This window comes from Cetorhinus maximus, chromosome 5 (genome assembly GCF_964194155.1).
Source record: "Cetorhinus maximus chromosome 5, sCetMax3.hap1.1, whole genome shotgun sequence".
Taxonomy (NCBI): Eukaryota; Metazoa; Chordata; class Chondrichthyes; order Lamniformes; family Cetorhinidae; genus Cetorhinus; species Cetorhinus maximus.
Window position 1 is genome coordinate 37817566 of NC_135883.1, and position 20331 is coordinate 37837896.

Genomic DNA, 20331 nt, shown 5'->3' on the forward strand with positions numbered 1-20331 from the left:
ACTTATCTCATTCATGTCTTTTTACATTTCATTACCATTTTGGGATGCGAGCTGTTGGGATATCCTGGAGGGTTAATGCTTCATATCTTGTAGAGTTAAGGGTTAATTATATCCTTGTATCTTGAAGCAACAGGCTTGCCAAGATAAACAGGGTGGTTTTAAAATGTCATGAGAAGAAAGTGTGGCTTATCTTTTGCTTTCAGTGCAAGTGTTATCTACAACAATTGCTTGTACAAGGAAATAAGGAACAGTAATGAAGTCAGCCATGAATGATTAAGGTGTAATTATGGGAGCTAAAGTAATAAACATACGTAGAGGGATCTATTAACTATAATGTAGAAACAATGGTTAAGAAAGCCAACTCTTCAAAGGATTCAAGAACAGTTAAATCAGGAAGTTTAGTGTGAGGGAAGTAGCTTTGGGGTAAACAACTACAACTATTTATGCAGATAGACTGTTTTTGAAGGATTCAGGAACAGATACGCCGCTGTGGTCTTAGCTGAGACACATGGTGTATAAAGGAGCATGGTTTTCAATACTTCTTCTGAGGGCTCGAAAGATAGAACTAGAAATTGAAAATCACTCCCTGTGTACAGGACAGGTTGATTACCTACGATGTATATGAATAAAGATTCAACCATCAAATGCTTACATGAAGCACATCATTGTGAAGCATAGGAGAAAGGAAGTTGGTTAACAGCTGAACATTAGTGCGACTGTCTTGTTCGGTCACTTTGATGGTGGTTGAGGATTAACCATGTTGGTCTGGGACTGGAGTCACAAAAAGGCCAAGTGGATATATTTTATACTAGAGGAAATAATTTCTCTCTATCTACCTTATCAAATCGTTTAATCATCTCAATTATACACCTCAATCTTCGATATTCAGTGGTATACAAGTCTAGTCTATACAACCTACAACCTCAAGCTCATATATAAAATAATCCTATTTATACACTTCAAGTCACTGACACATAAATCAACATTTTTTTTTTACTTTTAAGTACACAAGTAGTACACACCCAGCAACTCCAGACGATCCTTGGCCATAATCAAATTGGTTGTCATCTTGCTCTGTAGACGTCTGGCTCGTTCAATCTGCTCACCTGGAAGGTAGGAAAGATCACCAGTGGATATTTAAAGACAAAAAAAGAAACATGTTAAGAAATGCTGTCATGCAACACTCAGTTGCTGAGTATGTAACTAATATAGAATATACTCATTCTGCTCAAGCATCAAAGTTACCTGCAAATTTAGGCAATTAGGAAACAATATTTGTAACTGAGTAATTGGCTAACTCTGAAAGGACATTGTGGCTATTAAGAAAAAATAAACTGCTCAATATTAGCCACCACTGCATCCTACAGAATCTACTCATTACTTTCCATTATTATCTCCTTCCTATAACAGGGGGGCCAGAACACCATGCAATACTCCAACTGCAGCCTAATTAAAGTTGTGTATTAGTTCAAAATGCCCACCTTACTTTCACATACTGTGACTATGAACAGAAAACCAAAGGATAGTTTTCTTTTATCTCGCCTACTTGCATTTCCACCTTTAATAATCTATGCACTTGCATAATATATCATGTCAAAGAAACTTCCTTTATCCCTTATCCTTTATATTCTGTCCTCCAACCATCTCTATCTGTGTTGGCTGCATTCATCTTAATTCCGCATGGCTCCTTATCAATTGCTATTTGAAAATACATAAGCCACACCCAATGCCTATCCTTCATTCACCCTTCTTAGTTCTTCAAAGAATTCTATAAGGTTGATCAAAGATGGACTTGTATCTTAGAAATCCATGAAGATTAACCTTGATTAGGTTTCATCTCTCCAAATTTTTAGTAATTTCATCTTGTATCATCAAGTCAAATAGTTTATCAATATCTGAAGAAAGACCAAGGGGCCTATCATTATCCAAGTCCTAGTTATTTTGAAGAGGTGAGAGAAATTTGTTACTTTCTAGTTTTCTGGCACAATTTGCTTTTCTGTATAATTTTGGGAAAAAGGATAAAACCCCCATTATTTCTACAATCAGAATTTCCTGGATATAAAACAATTAGGTCCCAGTTTTATGTTGACCTCAAGTTTAAGTAGCTTCTTTAGTACCACTTCTCTGAACAGTTACTTCCTCTCGCTGGTTTACATCTACCTCTTCAATGTACAGTTTAACAACAGGCGTTCCTCCACCACAAGCTAGGGTTCTTCATCTCTTAGCCGCCCTACCCTGACTATTCATTTACAGATAACATCCATGTGCAGGAGTTGATAAGATAATGGCCCTTTTGTTAACTTTTTATATCTTCTATAGTTGACCTACTTTTTATTGGGCAGGATTTTGAGGTCATTAGGCAGGCCCGGCAGCAGCTGGGAAACTGTCCGCCGCCATAATTTCATGCTCAGCGTGAAACACAGCTCCGCACTGGTCGGGAAGGGCCAAGCGGGGCGGGGGCCTGTCAGCCGCCAGATTCAATGACAGTCCAGGCAGCCCCTGGAAGGCTGCATGGAATACAGGCCCAACCTCATAAGAAAATCCTTCTGTACCTGGGATCAACCTGGTGAACCTTCTCTGGACTGCCTCCAATGCCAGAATTAATAAGGGGACCAAAACTGTTCACAGTATTCTAAATGTGATCTAACTAGTGCCTTGCATAGTTTTAGCAAGACTTCCCTATTTTTATACTCCATTCCCTTTAAAATAAAGGCCAATATTCCATTTGCATTCCCTATTACCTGAACTTGTATGTTAGCTTTTTAGGATTCATGCATGAGGACCCCCAAATCCCTCTGTGCTGCAGCCTTCTGCAGTCTTTCTCCATTTAAATAATATTCAGCACCTCTATTCTTCCTGCCAAAGTGCATAACCTCTCATTTTCCAACATTATATTCCATCTGCCAAGTTTTTGCCCACTCACTTAACCTTAACTCTTGGTGTCATCCTCATCACTTGCCTTCCCACCTATGTTTGTGTCATCCGCAAGCTTGGCGATAGTACATTCACTTCCCTCATCTAAGTCATTAATATATATTGTAAATAATTGTGGCCCCAGCACTGATCCCTGTGGCACTCCACTAGTTACAGGTTGTCATCCTAACTCTGACTTCTATTAGTTAGCCAGTCCTCTATCCGTGCTAATATACTACCCCCAATGCCATGGGCTCTTATCTCGTTAAGTAGCCTTATGTGTGGTACCTCATCGAACGCCTTTTGGAAATCCAAATGTATTATATCTACTGGTTCCCCTTTATCGATCCTGCTCGTTACCTCCTCAAAAAATTCTAATAAATTTGTCAGGCATGATTTCCCCTTCATGAAGCCATGCTGACTCTGCTTGATTATATTATGCATTTCTAAATGCTCTGCTATTACATCCTTTATAATAGACTCTAACACTTTCCCAATAATGGATGTTAAGCTAACTGGCCTATAGATTTTGTCTCCCTCCCTTTTTGAATAAGGGCATTGTAGTTACACTGGTAGTTTTCTAATCTTCTGGGACTTTTCCAGGATCTAATGATTCTTGGAAGATTACTACCAATCTTCACTATTTGTGTAGCTACTTCCTTTAATATCCTAGAATGCAACCCATCAGATCCAGGGGACTTATCGGCCTTTAGCCCCATTAGCTTCCCCAGTACTTTTTCTCTAGTGATAGTTATCGTATTTATTTCCTCCCTCCACTCTTTTGCCTCTTGCTTATTTAGTATTTTTGGAATGCTCTTAGTGTCATCTACCGTGAAGATTGTTGCAAAGTATTTATTCAACTCCTCTGCCATTTCCTGGTTCCTCATTATTTCCACAGCCTCATTCTCTAAGGGGCTTATGTTCACTTTGGCCTTACCCTTCCTTTTTATATATTTAAAGGAGCTCTTACTGTCCATTTTTATATTACTTGCTAGTTTACCCTCAAAGTTTATTTTCTCCCCTGATTCTTTTTTTGGTCATCTTTTGTTGGTTTTTTTTTTAAAAGAACTTTCCCAATCCTCTGGCTTAGCACTAATCTTTGCCACATTGTATGTTTTTTTTTTCAATTTGATACTATCCTTAACTTCCTTGGTTAACAATGGTTGGTTTATCCCTTTCCTAGAATCCTTCTTCCTCACTGGGATATATCTTTGTTGTGAGTCATGAACTACTTTCTTAAACGTCTGCCATTGTTCTTCAAGAATAACCCATGTTGGTATGGGTCAGTGTGCAGAAGTGTTTTAAGGTGTGGCCGTCTCCCCCATGGACCTCAGGGGTGCTAGAGTCTGAATGCCAACTGTCAATGACGCCAGAGTTGGCCAAGGGGGTTAGCCCTGGCTGCTTGGACTGAACACCTTGCGGCTTGAAGCCCACAACTTGGATGTGCCCTGCGAGGTGATCCTCAGCAGGGGATGACGAGGCTGCAATGACACTGCTCGTACAGAGTGGACTAATCAATGCTCCTCTGTCCTTTCAGGAGAAGATGGCCCTCAACAATACTGAAAGGTTGCAGACCGGCAGAGACCCCGCTAGCCTTCTAATCCTTTCCAGATACAAGCAATATGCCCTGGAGCTTAAGAAATGGCATGCGCCCCGTGCAACTGGGCACGGGGAGGCAGGGGTGCCAGAAGAAGGTAAGAGTGCAGTGCACAGAGGTGAAACTTTCAGTTTGTGCAACCATTCTAGTGTAGTCTCTTCATTGATGTGAACCTCAAGCCTGGAGTCCCCATTGATCACTGGAAGACGAGGGCATCGTGATGCAGGGTACCTGGTCTCACCAGGGTACCTAGCATGCACAATGACAGTGTGTTGACTTTAACTAATGACATGTCCTAGTTCTCCCTATTAGGTTCACCAGCAGGCGTGCTGTGGACCTCGAAGGGCACCCCTGACACCTGAGGGCCACCGAACTTCTGTTGCACCTGCGTCACACTCGCTCTCTAAAGCGGGCACCAGCGCCTCGGTGGGCATTAGGTCAGTGGCTAGTACCTCGGTGCACATTGGTGAGGGTACTTCACACTCGCTTAAGGTGCAGGCGGAGGCAGAGTGCGCCCAGGACGCCGGCAGTCAGAGGACTGCTAGGGACCAGGACAATGCTCAGTCAAAGACTGATGATGAGCCTCTGGAGTCGTCCATTAGGTAGCAGATGCTGGATATCTAGTGAGATGTGCGGGAGGATCTGGCGGAGATCCATGAGGGTATGCATTCCATGGTCTCCGTGATGGAGGAGTCCATGCGGAGCGTCAGCATTGTGTTGATCGTCATGGCCGAGCACACTGCCTCTCCATTGATTTCCTACTGGCCCTACGCCCCTTGTGCCTGTGCCTCTCCTCCCACAGGTCCCTCCCCTGGAATCAGCATTGGGACACCTGGCCTCCTCTCCCTTCTGCCCCTCTCTTCCCCTTCAGAGGGGGTGCCTCCAGCGGAGATCACAATCCCCATTACCAGGGTAACAGAAGGCTGTGTGATACCTGGAAGGATTCACACAGTCTGAATCCTCCAGGGGCCTTGCAGACACCAGTAAGTCCTGAAATGATGCCTGAAAATGCTTAGAATGAAGCCCCAAACAGAGATGAGGCTCCCAAGTACCAATAAGCAATCAGCAGCAAACTATCTCCAAAACTACTCACTACTCACACTGGCAATGCTGCTGACCCTCTTTATTCTGCCCACGGATGAGGTTTTTGAAAATGTGGCTGGCCGCCTGCCCATTTTGCTCATGTGACGAGTGCGGACTTCGCACAGGCAAGGAAAAATTGCCGTCAATTGGACTGTTAAAGGCCTTAAGTGGCCTGTTAATTAATGGTGTACGTGGCTCCGGCACCCGCGTACACCCACCAACCGAAATACCATGCAAGTTTGGGATGACGTTGGGATGCTCACCCAAGGTCATTGCGTGCAATTTTACGCACGATCGAGTCAGGCACGCATCTGCACACGGGGCATAAAATCCTGCCTATTATCTGCTCCATAGGCACATTAACGGAAATGATGAATATAGAGTTAGAACACAAGAAAGTAAGAAATAAGACAAATCAAGCCTGCTCCACCAAAAGTGCTCAAAAAAGCATCAATCTTTGACTTGAGTATACTTATTGAGTGAGCTTCCAGAGCTCTGGGGTGAGAATTCAAGAATTCACAAACCTTTGAGTGAAGAATTTTCCCATCTCAGTACTAAGCTACTTATTCTAAGACTCAGATCCCTAGTTCTAAGCTCCCACTCCAAGAGTCAATCAAAGCCTTTAGAAATTTTATACGTTTCAAAGAGATCACCACTCATTCTTCTAAACTCCAGAGAATTTAGGCTCAGTGTTCGATTTCTCCAAAACAGTACTATTGTTTAGTAAACAACCCAACTCCATAACATGGTATGATGCAATGCTTTCGGTCACATGTCATGAAGTTGAATTTGTTGGGTAGAATGGCAGGAAAAACTGAAGATGAACCCCAATGAAGAATGCTCGGGGAAAAGGTAGCAATACTTTCAAATAAAAACAGCTGGGACTCTATTCCAAACTGTAGGCATACTCTTGGGGTTCAAATAACTAAACAGAAAGTCATGCAAATCACAAAATAATAGATTGGCCTCACATTATTTATTCTTTGATGAAATATGTTCCATGTTATGATGTCTAATGCATGTTAGGCGATCATTTTACCCAACCTCTATCTACAACTTGACCATGACCCCTCATTCACCATTCCACGTTCCTCCCGTGAATCTTTGGCCTCTAACTAATTTCATCACAAATTTCAGGAACATCTTTATTCTGGGTACCCCAGTTCCCTGGTCTGAGCAATTACCATCTTCAAACCTTAGCTGCTCCCCATAATAATCGCAGCCATTTCATCTATCCACCTTTCACTTTGTACCCCTTCACTTTGGGGCTGCCATTCCAATACCTTAATAGAATCTGAGCTGAGCCTTGCACAACACTGCTTTTCTTTTAACCCCTTAACAGTACTTTTATTTTTAAAAAGTTATTGATTGAGCATTATACCATTAACTCTTTCTCTCGCATGAATTAGTATACCTAACTCTTGATTTTTACTTAGTGTATGTAGAATATTCACACTCTTTCTTTCTATCGTTAACAGTATCATTCCAGAAGCTTCCTAATTCTGAATAGCTCAGAGAGTACACTAACTTGTGAAGAACTTAACTACCCAAACTGACACAGCTTGCATACAGCAAGTATAACAGGTCCGCCACACAATCCCCTAATGAACCACAAAATCGAGAAAGCATCTTTAAAGTAGCTGGCTCTTGCAACAGTCCATTAAAAAAAGCAAACAAGAAACACAAATTTGAAGAGATTTAGTCAGAGGTGGGGTGACTAAAGGCAGAGAGGAAGAGTTCAGATTTGAGGAGACTTGTGAAAATAGGGAGAGGTCTAGTGAGGCAAAAAATTCCAGGCTGTAAAGGCCATGATAGCTAAATGCTCTATCACCAATGGTTGGACAGAGAGATTGCTTATCTGCTCTGCTTAACCCAGAGATGGTGAGGCTGGGGTATAGGATCCTAGGAGGTTGCAGAGATGGGCAAGAGTTTTCTTTGCTTAGTAGCAGCAGGTAATCATTTTTGTCCACTGTTGTCTGCCTAGACCAAGATACCTGATGCCAGAGGATTCAATTGCCTTAAATCCAGCAGCTGGTGGGCTTCCACCCAGATAACAGCTTAAACTGGGCAGAATCAATTCAATCATCACAAAAGGTTGTGGAAATTTAAATGTTATGGGGTAGGACCCAAAAACACTTCATTCTCAAGCATCCCATAACTTCACCTTAGCAAAGACTAGTGTAGTGTCTGGTGCAATTAACAGATTGCATTCTAAGCAGTAATTCCAGGCATTAATGTTTATATTGGGAAGTCTCCAATAGGCCTATCTTGTCCAAGGTGTTTTGATATCAAAAGGCATTTTACATGGACAGTAATGAGCCCAACACGCACCCTCTCTACCAGGAGGACTGGCTTTTAGTTTGGCTCCAGTTTTCAACCTGTCTGGCTTTGGGTGTCCCCACCAGGAGTCACACACCTGTCAGCCCAGCTCTCAAGCCTTAGGAGCATAAGCCTTCCAATCACACTGGTGCAGACCCTCGGAAGGCTGCAGAGAAAGGGAGGGCCATAAATTCAAGGAGGGTCTGCAACAATAACTTGTATTTATATAGTGCCTCCAAAGCAGTAAAATGATCAAGTCACTTCACAGGAACACTATCAAATAAAGGTTTACACCAAGTCACATAAGGAGATATCAAGATGGATGATCAAAAGATTAATCAAAGAGATAGGAGCACCTTAAAAGGAGGAGAGAGGGGTAGAAAGGCAGATGGAGGAAACTCTAGAGCCTACAGGCTTGTCAGCTTAAGGCACTGCTGTCAACGGCACAGAGGCTAAAACTGGGGATGCTCAAGGGCAATTGGAGAAGGACAGATATCTTGGAGGGTCTTTGGTTGAAGGAGCCTACAGTGATAGGGAGAAGCAGTGCCACAGAGAGATTTGAAAACAAGGATGAGAATTTTAAAACAGAGGCTTTGCTTAACCAATATCAGTCAACAAGTTCAGGGGTGGAAGTTAGGGCACAGACATGACAAGTTTACAGAGCCCAGCCAGAAACATGTTGGAATATATCAGCTAACACCAGAGCCAGGAGGGGAAGTTGGGTGGTCAGCAGTTCAATGGGAATGTGGTTGAGGGAGTAGGAGGTGGGTTTCATAAGGAGGTGGGATAAGATGAGCTCAGAGAGGGCATGAGGGGAAAGAGCAAATAAACTATAGAAAGATGCAAATTCAGGGCTGAGGCAGGAGGGGAACTTAGAGGAAGTTTGGTCCCGTGGGCTAGAAGAAAGGAGGGAAGCAGCAGAGGCAGCTGATTGTAAGAATGAAACCATCCGAAGGTCGAGTTCCTCATACTTGTTGTCAGAGGCAAGAGTGGAGGACATGGGAAGAGCAGCTTGCATTAGAGAAAAGAAGCAGGGATCACTAAACACGTCTTCCCCTGCCCTCCCTTTCAGCATTCTGTAGGAACCCATCTCTCCGCGACATCCTAGGCCACTCCTCAGTCATCCCTAGCACCCCTTCCCTTCCCCACATCACCTTTCTGTGCAAGCATAGGAGATGCAAAACTTTCACATCCTCCCTTTTCACCATCCAAGGCCCCAAACACTCCTTCCAAGTGAAACAGTGATTTACTTGTGCTTTCAATTTAGTATACTGTATTCACTACTCACAAAGTGGTCTCCTGGACACTGGGGGTGACCACTTTGTGGAACACCTCCGTTCAGTCCTCAAGCATGACCGTGAACTTCTGGTTGCTTGCCATTTTAATTCTCCACCTTGCTTCCCTTTCTGTCCATCGCCTACTACAGTGTTCCAGTGAAGATCAACACAAACTCGAGAAATAGCAGCTTATCTTCCAACTTAGCACTCTCCAGCCTTCTGGACTAAACATCGAATTCAACAACTTTAGATCATAACCTCTGCCTCCATACTCAATGTGTATTTTTCTCCTTGTTTTGCTGGGTTGGTCTTGTTTTATTTCTTTCTTTATCCCTCCATGTTACATTCAGGTGGTCTTTATGTAGCTATTCACACCTCATTTGGACACAACCTTTGTTTCTTTACCACATCCATTACAATTCTCTTCAGCTGTTGCATCATGAAATCTTTTTAAGTCTCCCCTGCCCTCCTTCCATTGGCTTCATATCTTTCTTCAGTTCTGATGAAAAGTCATCAACCTGAAATGTTAACTCTGGTCCTCTCCACAGATGCTGCCTAACCTGCTGAGTTTTTCCAACATATTTTGGTTTTATTTCAGTTATACTTCCAATCCAGGGTGATCCTGGAATAATGAGTGGTTTTGAGAGGACCCAATAAGGTTTTATGTGGTCCAGCCAGATGTAGTGGCGAACATCCAAGTCAGATGTCCATTCAAGTCTGTGCCTGGACACGAAGCGGAGGTGAGGGTCATACCAGGGAAATGAGCCGGGTGAAAGGGAATAATGGTTTTAATTTAACACTGAGCCACACAGGACAACAGGAAGAAGTAGGTGTTAAGAAATGTCCTAAAAGAAGGCGACAAGGGGAGGGGTGGGTGGCGCATACAGAGAGAGAGGCAGCTTAAGGGGTTGGGGGGGGGGGGGGGATTCCAAAGCTTCGGACTCAGACAGCTGAAGGGTAACCACCAATATTGGAGTAATAAACATTGGGGTATGCATGAGGCCTGCATTATAGGAACGCAGAGGGTTGTATGGCCTTGGCTGATCAGTGATGGGTTTGGGGGTGGCGGGGTGGCGACGAGGCCATGGAGGCATTTGACATAAGAATGCGAATTTTAAAATCAAAATATTGCTGGACCAATACTCAATGTAGGTCAGCAAGCACAGGGATGCTGGGTGAACCAGACTGTGCAAGTTAGGATACAGGTAGGAGAGCTTTGGACGAGCTCAAGTTTACGGAAGATCAGCCAGGAGAGCGTTGGAGCAGTCTAGCAGTCCAGAGATAACAAAGACATGGATGAGGTTTTAACAGCCAATGAGCTGAGGTAGGGCAAAGACAGGCATATGAGAGAGATAAAAGTAGACAGTCTTAGTGAAGAGGAAAAGAGGTCAGAAGCTCAGTTCAAGGTCAAATAGGATGACAATATTGTGAACAATCTGATTCAACCTGAGGCATTGGCCTGAGGAAGGAGTGAAATGAGTGGCAAGAAACCAGAGTTTTCGGTGAGGCTAAAGACAATGTCTTTCGTCTTCCCAATATTTAGTTGGAGGAAATATCTGCTCACTCTCGACTCCCAAAGCCTGTCCACCATCTACAAGGCACAGGTCAGGAGCGTGATGGAATATTCCCCACTTGCCTGAATGAGTGCAGCTCCAACAACACTCAAGCTTGACACCACCCAGGACAAAGCAGCCTGCTTGACCGGCACCCCATCCACAAACATTCACTCTCTCCACACTGATGCACAGAGGCAGTATTGTATACCATCAGGCAGAAACACATCGAGGTTCCTTAGATAGCACCTTCCAAACCCGCAACCGCTATCACCCAGAAGGACAAGGGCAGCAGATACATGGGAACGCCACTGCCTGGAAGTTCTTCTCCATGTCACTCACCATCCTGACTTGGAAATATATCGCTGTTCCTTCACTGTCGCTAGGTCAAAATCCTGGAATGCCCTCCCTAACAGCACTGTGGGTGTACCTACACCACATGGACTGCAGCAGTTCAAGGGGCAGCTCACCACCACTTTCTCAAGGGCAGTTAGGGATGGGCAATAAATGCTGGCCTAGCCAGCAACACCCACGGCCCATGAATGAATTTTAAAAAACCTCAGGATTGGATGTCAGGCAAGCAGCATAACAAATCAGAGACAGTGGAGGGATTGAGAAAGTAAATCTGGGTGTCATCAGCATACATATGGTGCCTGATATTGTATTTTTGGATGATGTTGCTGAGAGGGAACATGTAGATGAGAAATGGGAGAGGACTGAAGAAGATCCTCAAAGTGGATCATACCAGTGGTAATGGTGCTGGAGTGGAAGAGAACAACAGTGATTACACTTCAGAAGTGCTTCAAAGGTTTCAGAGTGCTTTAGGGTATCCTAACATTGTGATAGGCACTGTATAGATGCAAGTTCTTTCCTTCCTTATGTTCGACAGTTCCTTAGGGGCAAATATTTCATTACTTACTCAATGAAAACAGCAAATCCTCGAAACAAACTCTTAAAAACCATGAACACTAGACACTATGTACTTTGTATTCTTGCCTTTAAAGTCCTTGCTAGCAAAAATATAGTTTGTGAGAAGTCTATTTTAGGCAAAACTTAGTTTGCAGTATTTTGCCGTGACTGCAGCCCTTTGTGATTAGTAAATATCATAGAGCTATCAAGGGCCATTTTTTTCTCAAAAGCAAGTGGAAATATGGAATTCTTTCCCCCAAAACTTTAATGACAGGTCAATTAAAGCTTTCAAACCTGAGCAGGATAGATTTTTATTAAATAAGGTCATCAAAAAATATGGATCTAAAGCAGAGCTAGAATACAGATCAGCAATGGTCTGATTGAATGGAATGGAATAGGCTCGAGGGGTTGGATGACCTACTTCAGTTACTGTGTTCCCATATCCACAGCAGTGAATAACTGCAGCAGAGAGTAGTTCTGCAAGGAAAGACTGCTCTGGAATGCATCTTTGCCATAACCAGATACTCAGAAAGAGAGAATAGATCAGATGGCTCAATCACTTCTCAAGTTAATTTACAATCATAGGAACAGGGGTGGTCCCTCAACCACCCTCGACCATGTTCCACCATTCCATTTTTTCACGCTTTACCTGCATCTTCCTCTACCTTCCCCTGCTTTGGTTCTGCAACCCTTAGTTATCCTTACCCAATAAAAATCTAACAAAGTTTAGTTTTGAAATTTTCAATTGAGCCCCTGCTTTTTTGAGGAGAATATTTTGGGGAGAATTCCAGCTTTCCACAACCTTGTTCTAATTTTAACATTAAGCCCCCTTTTCTGTACTTCCCCCAACAAAGGGAATAGGGTAGATAAAAACTATCAACTCCTTATATTGTCTTAAACACCTCAGTTAGATCAGCTCAATCTTCTATACTCAAAGGAATACAAGCTGCTGACCATCCCTTTCACTGCCAACCCTTCCCCTTGCCACTTCTCCAGCGGCGAGTTAGAGGTTGGGAGAGATGGAAAGCCAGAGGCAAGTAGAAAGAGTCAGCGTATTTCTCTTATATTTTTTAATTTATTTTATTTCTATAAGTTAAATCTCATTTATGAGTATAGGAATTTAGCAATGTAAAGTATTTTAACTTACAGGATATAAAGCTTTAACGGCTTTTCCCAACGGGAAAGGTCCTTCAGAATCTAAGTACAACTTTTACATTGGTTAGAATGGGAAAATCTGATTCACTTAACGTTGTTTCATTTAAAGCTGTACTTTTCATGAACTCAACTACAGCATTAAATGAGGATTTACTCTATTGTGCAATGAGAAGAGTTAATGAATAACTTTGTAGTAAGGAAGACTCCAGGTGAGAACGATCATTATATCATGGATTTTATGCTGAGTTTGAAAAGGATTTAGTTAAGGCTAAAACTAGGGTCTTAAATCCAAACAAAGCCAACAACATGAGAATGAGGGCTGAGTTGGGAAAGACAGATTGGGGAACAAGTTTGTCTGTGACATCTTTTGGTTATCTCCACCTATCACTGGCCCTCTATCCAGCTCTTCTTGTCCCCCCCCCCCGCCCCCAAAACCAGATTATATTTCACCTCTCTTCTATTTTTACTTAGTTCTATTAAAGGGTCATTCGGACTTGAAACGTTAACTGTGCTCCTATCCACAGATGCTGCCAGACCTGCTGAGTTTTTCCAGGTATTTTTGTTTTTGTTTTGGATTTCCAGCATCCACAGTTTTTTGCTTTTATTTTAAGATTAAAACATGTGCTGGCAGATAAACAATGGCTAGCACTTAAACAATTCGTAATTTTCAATGAATATTCATTCCATGATTATACATTCTCTTAAGGAATAAAAATCCCACGGGAGTGGTCCAACCATGGCTAATAAGTTAAAATAAGCATTAAATCAAAGGAAGAGGCTTATAATGTTGTGAAAAAAATAGTAATCCTGAGGACTAGGAGGATTTTAGAATTCAACAAAGGATGGCCAAGAAATTGATAAAGTGAAAATAGGGTATGTGAGTCCACCAGCTAGAGACATAAAAATAGTATGTAAAACTTTCAAAAGTAAAAAGGAAGAGATTGGCAAGAGTAAACTTGAGTCTCTTACAGGTAGTGGCAGCTGAAACTATAATGGGACATAAGGAAAACGGCAGAAACGTTAAACAAACAGCTTGCTTTTGTCTTCATAGTGGAAGACACATAAAACATTCCAGAATTAATGGGGAGCCAAGGGTCTAGGCAAATTGAGGAACTTAAGAATTTAGTATTTAGCAAAGAAATAATGCTGGAGAAACTAATGGGTCTAAAAATCCCCTGGGCCTGATGGCCTACATCCTAAGGGTTTTAAAGAGGCTGCTACAGAGATAATGGATCAGTTTTATCTTCCAGAATTGCCTAGAATTTGAATTAGAATTGTTTCTGCAGATTGGAAGGTAGCAAACGAAGCCCACTGTTCAAGAAATGAGGGAGGGAACACACATACAGGGAACTATAGACCAGCCTTCCTAACATCACTGGTAGACAAAATACTAAAAACTAATTATTAGGGGTGCTTTAATAGGGCAGGTTTAATATGATTGGGTAAAATCAATACATTTTTATGAAAGGGAAATTCTGTTTGATAAATCTTTAAGTCAGACCTCTTGTGACAAGCTCTTCCCCACAGCCTGTCATTCACAAACTATCTATTCCCCCTCCAATTTTTACTTCCCTGCTCCTGTGAATCCTTCCTGACCTCCTCCCAAGCTACCCGGTTGGAGAATGCAAAACATTTCCATTTTCTCTGCAGCCTCATTCTTTACAGCAACAGATTAGCATTTGTTAATGCACATGCCTTACCTGATCCAGATATCTGGATTGCAATACCATGCTCCAGTTCTGCAATCCCCTTCTTGTACCACTCCACAGCTTTTTCCTTCTGTCCTGTTCAAACAAAAGAACAGAATTACAATCATCGCCCACAAACTGAGACAGTACAGTGCCCCAACATGACTCAAAATAGTAGTGTTAAATTTACCTTAGCCCTTTAAGGATTCAAGGCAATCTGCTGCTTTTTGCATCTACCAACCAGTGCTGTCACCAGCATTTCAGTGAAGTGTAACAGTGGGCATGCAACATTTCTGTGCCTTGTGCTATTTGAACAGCGAAAAGTAAACCATTTGTACAGTTACTTGCAGTGCCTAGTCAAACTCAGGTTCCACCTGCAGCATGCACTCAGGGCTACACAAACTAAGGCCAAGTACTTTTGGTGCAAAAGTGATGGAAAAGGAGAAATTGAGGCATCACTCACAACAAACACATGAGTACATGCACACATTACCCAACTGGTGCCAAGAAGCTGCTAAAAGCAACAGAGACCTGATGCAGCCATCATCAATTGTGTTAATCTTTATGTACTTTTAATGAAAGAGTGCACACAAGTAGACATGCTAACCAAACTACAATTCCCACAATCCTCTCAAATCAGCCTATGAAGCCCAGGCACCTGCATCTTATTCAAATTTCATGGGCCTTGAGATTTGAAAAGTACTATTGCCTCATTGGTGGATACATCAAAACACACAAGTTCCCTTAATATCTGCTGGTTCAGATGTACATAAAACAATGGGAACACAATGTTGCATGCGGCCCGTATTACTCCATGGTATGTACAAGAAAAATACATGCCCAACAATTGACTGCAGAGCAAGTGTAAAATATCAAGATGCAAACAAACTGGAGGGAAGAGGAAAGAAGGGAGAGAAAGGAAGGAAAGAAAAAGGCACTTCAAGCTACTTTAAAATTCTACATGTACATGTGAATTTTTTTTTTTAATTTTCAATCTATATTCCTCCCTCAGCCACACAATTTTGCAGTGTTGCAACATGGGCAGTGTTTAAAACAAAGCCTATTTAGATGCAACTAATGTCAATATAAATGGTGTGGTTTAAGGAGGTTGAGCCTCTAAATGCTCCAGCTTGTACTCTGATTACAGCTCTGAACACGGAAGTCCCAATGGAGTCAGCTTCAATGAATTAGACAACATGCTGGTCAATCTCCGAGGGAGTTGCAGCCAAAGTCAAGACAAAGTGCAATCTTCAGGGTAAGTTTTTTAAATTCGCTCATGGAACGTGCACATCACTGGCAAGGCCACCATTTATTTCCCATCCCTAATTGCCCTCCAGAAGGTGGTGGTGAACTGCCTTCTTGAATCACTGCAGTCCATGTGGCAAAAGTACTCATGCAGCACTATTAGGTGGAAGTTCCAGGATTTGGGAGGATCCAGGACAGTGAAGGAATGATATATTTCTAAATTAGGATGATGTATGACTTGGAAGGTGAGTGGGTTTGGAGGGGCTATCGAAGGAGCATTGGCGAGTTGTTGCAGTGCATCTTGTAGACAATGCACACAGTAGCTACTGTGCAGCTGGTGGTAGAGGAAGTGAATATTTAATGTGGTGGATGGGGTACCAATCATGCAGGTTGCTTTATCCTGGGTGGTGTCGAGCTTCGACCGTTGTTGGAGTTGCAAGTGAAAAGTATTCCATCACACTTCTGCCCATGTCTTGTAGATGGTGGACAAGCTCTTGGGAGTCTGGAACAGAATGGTGTTGGCGGAATACAAACTGAAGTAGGATTAGATGACAGGGGATAGCTCAAACAGTTTATTCAGATGTAACGTGGCCCTTCCATTTACACAGTTCCAACTGGGAAACTCATCATTTGGCCCAGGCGTTCCATCTCAGCATTACCCTCCAAAAGCAAATAGCTCCAAGCACATTTCTACACCCTAATCCCCATATGCCTCCAAATTCCTGTTCCTTCATTTACCTATCCAATCTAACATTGAATGTTGACATAGTTTCTGTCTCTGTCTCAACCACACACCCTCAAAGTCAATTCCAGAGCCTCAGAAATCTGAGTGAAGAGGTTGTTTCTTCCCTCTTCTAAATCTCTGATCCCCTCAACTACAGGAAATAATTATTCTATCTACCCTGTCCATCCTCAATTTCAAACACTTCCATCATATCATAATCTGCAATGTTCCAACAAAATATTAAATCAATTTTTCAAATATTTCTTCGTATTTATATTCTCAAAACACACAGCATCCTATTGAATCTGTGCTGTGACCTCAATAGCCTTCCTCATTTCCATCTAAAATGTTTTCCTACTTCCGTTATAAATTCCTATGTCAACACTGATAATAGAAAATACTTCTGTAAACGTCTTGTTCTTTAACTGCATCTTCTGACCTGTTGTGGCACCAGCAGAAGAAATGTTATAACATTCAAAGTTTACTCAAGCTGTTTCCATAATAAATGTAGGATAATAACATATAACAGAAAATCTCGACAGGAAGCGCATGTGGATAATTTAATATATAACTAGATTGTAGTGTGGTCTAAGATCTGGTGCAATTACCCTGATACTATGCCTGTGGGCCAGTAGAGACCAATGAATATCAGCTCCTCTATCATCATCATCACCTTGTCCTGTTCTTCAACTTACCAATTACAGCAATCATGTATTTAGTTACCACAAAACATGGGTAATGGAAAGGACTTCCATCGCTATAGCATCTTGCACAACCTCAGCTTAAATCGCTGTAAGGCCAATCAAGTACTTTTGAAGCCTAGTCACTATTGTAATGTAGGGAAATGCAGTAGACAAGTTGCGCGCAGCAGGATCCTGCAAACAGCAATGAGATAAATGAGCAGGTCATCTGTTTCTGGCGTTAGCTGAGGGATTAAGTACTGTCCAATAATTACAATACAATGCTTGTCCAGTTGCATAGTATAGTGAGCTGCCACACACAAAAAAAATTAAACTCAACCTTGTCAGCTTTTATCAGGTCTTGCCCTGCTTACTAGGTGGAGCCATTTAGGAAACATACCATTGCACTGGGAGACAACGTAGAAGGCACAAAGCTGAGGCACAGAAAGTCAGCATCCTGGGCTATCTACTTTCACAGCTAAAGCATGCGTCGACACGTTAGCAGCAATAGTTTTTCACAAACTCAGGACATTCTAAAACACTTTACAACTAAGAAAGTCTTTAAGTTCTTCAACGTTTAGTCACTGTTGTAATGTGATGTTATGCAAATTGTACCAGATATCTAAATAGTATGCTTTAAAACAATATAGACTGACAGCTCTAGTGTACATAATTGCACAGTCCAGCAAATTAAACTCCAGTTTTCAGCACCTCACTTCATTTTCCTTTGTAAACTTTGAGAGAATAGGCATTTGTGTGCCAAATGTTTGGACACTTTTGATCTGCTGTGGCCTGCAATGAGGCATCGAGAACTGGAGGAAAGGGGTCACTGAGATGACTTGAATTTAATTCAGTGCATTGTGAGATTTTGTACACTACAGCTGCCAGACAATATTGTTTTATCACAACATACTATTTAATTATCTGGTGCAACTTGCATAACATTGCATCAAGTAGATTCCTGCACTACATGTGATAAATGCACCACACCACAACACAGAAACAGTGACGCATGCACTACACCACAACAGTGGCACAGTAACAAATTACAATGGCATACAACACTAACCAACACATGCACATTACAGCTCAATGCAGCAACACTGTAATGTAGAAGTATACACTGCTATGTACCACAGCAGCATAGTAATGCGTGTGGTACATTATAATGCAATGCAGCGACATAGAAATGCATGCATATATTGCAATACAAGACTGACATAGCAATGCATGTGCATTATGAAGTAACACCAATATGGTAATGCATGCAGCACACTATGATGCAGTGACACAGTAATGCATATACTACATTACAATGCAATCCACAGATAGATGTACTGCACTATTGTGCCATGTAGTGAGAACGTAATGCATACATTACAGTGCCAGTGACATAGTAAAACATATACTACATTAAAATGCCTTGCCGTGACACAGTACTGCATACACTACATTATTGCAACCCAACAATATAGTAAATCCTGGATTTGCAATTTAAATGACTGCAAAACTGTCAGGATTCACTGTCATTACTCTGAAAATGACAGCAACTTCTGGCATCCACACATACACAGTGAAACACAGATGCTGCTGTCAGAGATATCCTGCTTCTGCACAGCCTTCTCAGGCACAATTAACACAGAAATCATTGATTTCACATGAACCTCACTTTTTTATGCATTATTCTTGCTATAAAACCACTGAAAATATTAAATCATAGAATCTTGTTGCAGCAAGTGTAACTGTGTCATAATTATTGCTGAACAACCTCCCTGTCCCTGACAAATTATTTTAGAAGTCTGAAGTGTCATTTGCTCCATTACATAGATTTTAAAATAAGCTTTAAAAATTATAATATTTCAACTTCTACCTTAATCCTGTGCATATGTTCAACTCTTTACTCACTGTAAAATTATTAAAAAGTGAATCAATGCTTTTTGCTTTGAAAATTCTTCAATCTGGTTGCCGACTCAGCCTGCTATTCCTGGGTGTCAGAGATCCACTACAGCTGGCCCCAGAATGAAACCAATGTTGTAATAGGGGATATCAGCATCACAGAATTCACCAGATCTTTGTGGGCCACTTTCTTTGAGGTCAGTGGCAAACACCACCACTTAAGTCACTGCTGATCGCAAAAGCTGGGCCACTGCAATGCCACATGACATAGTAATGCATCCACTACAGTGCAACATTGTGACACGGTAAGGCGTGTATTACATTACAGGGCAACATCATAATATGGTAACACACGCACTACAATGTAACATTTTAATGCATGTTCTGCATTATGAAATGTAGTAACACAACTACATTGCAATGTGATGCAATGTGATATAATGCTTGTACTACATTATAAGGCATCGTGAATCATACAAATTCAACATTCTAACAGAATACATTAGAAAACAATATAGCTACATTACCATGCTAGGCTGTTACAATGCACTTACACTGCGAATAAAACAACATTGTCCTGTCAGTTCCTCACCTGGATTAGAGGGGCAGGGCGCTGACCCAACAGCCCTTGCAATCGTCCAACAAAAGCCTCCCTCCCTTCAGACCCGACCCGTTTTAGTGAGGCGGAGCCTCGCTCACCTTTGTCGTCCTCGTCGATCTTGAGAGCGGTAGAGATATAATCGAAGGCCAATTTGTGCGACTGGCGGATCTGCTCGGGCTCGGCCGTGACCACGGACGGGGTTGTCTTGCGCGATGCCATCTCGGCCAGGCGCTGGCAGACGTAGGCGAAAAAGAGCCAGAGATGGAAGGCCAGGAAGCGCAGGAAGCTGAAGACAGCGACCAGAGGGTAGGCGAAGTAGTAAAGATTCCGCTTGTGGAGCGAGAGTCTGTCGCTGCTGCCGTCGGGCGGAGCTCGGGCCGGTGCCTTCTTCTTTCTGCCTCGTCCACCCGGAGAATTCATCCACCCGCCCTCTCTCTGCCATCACACACACCGCGCATGCACTGATACCACTCCCGCATTGTCCAGCTACCCACCAATCAGATAGGCGAGGTGCAGAGGCTTCATCCAATCAGAATGTGCATACGCCAACTGGCTTCTGCGTCGTCCTATGGAAGCTCTGTACTCCACTGTTCCAGGTGTGGGAATTAACCAATCGGGATCCTGAAACGCTGCTCGGAAAGCTCCTAGTCCAATCAAAGCACTTGCTGTCTCCTCTTATGAAATAAAAACA

General features: G+C 42.3%; 1 protein-coding gene across 2 annotated transcripts in view; it reads right to left on the bottom strand.

Annotated features, from left to right (window-relative positions):
- The window catches only part of spast (spastin), a 64630-nt gene extending 44506 nt beyond the window's left edge, over positions 1-20124 (bottom strand). For both annotated transcript variants that reach the window (XM_078541746.1, XM_078541745.1), the window contains exons 1-3: positions 19739-20124; positions 14507-14590; positions 1023-1106 (exon numbers count right to left, since the gene is read on the bottom strand). In XM_078541746.1, the coding sequence (XP_078397872.1) occupies positions 1023-1106; positions 14507-14590; positions 19739-20060 (490 nt within the window). In that variant the 5' untranslated portion in view covers positions 20061-20124. The remainder of the gene's footprint in view (positions 1-1022; positions 1107-14506; positions 14591-19738) is intronic.
- Positions 20125-20331: the final 207 nt, after the last annotated feature.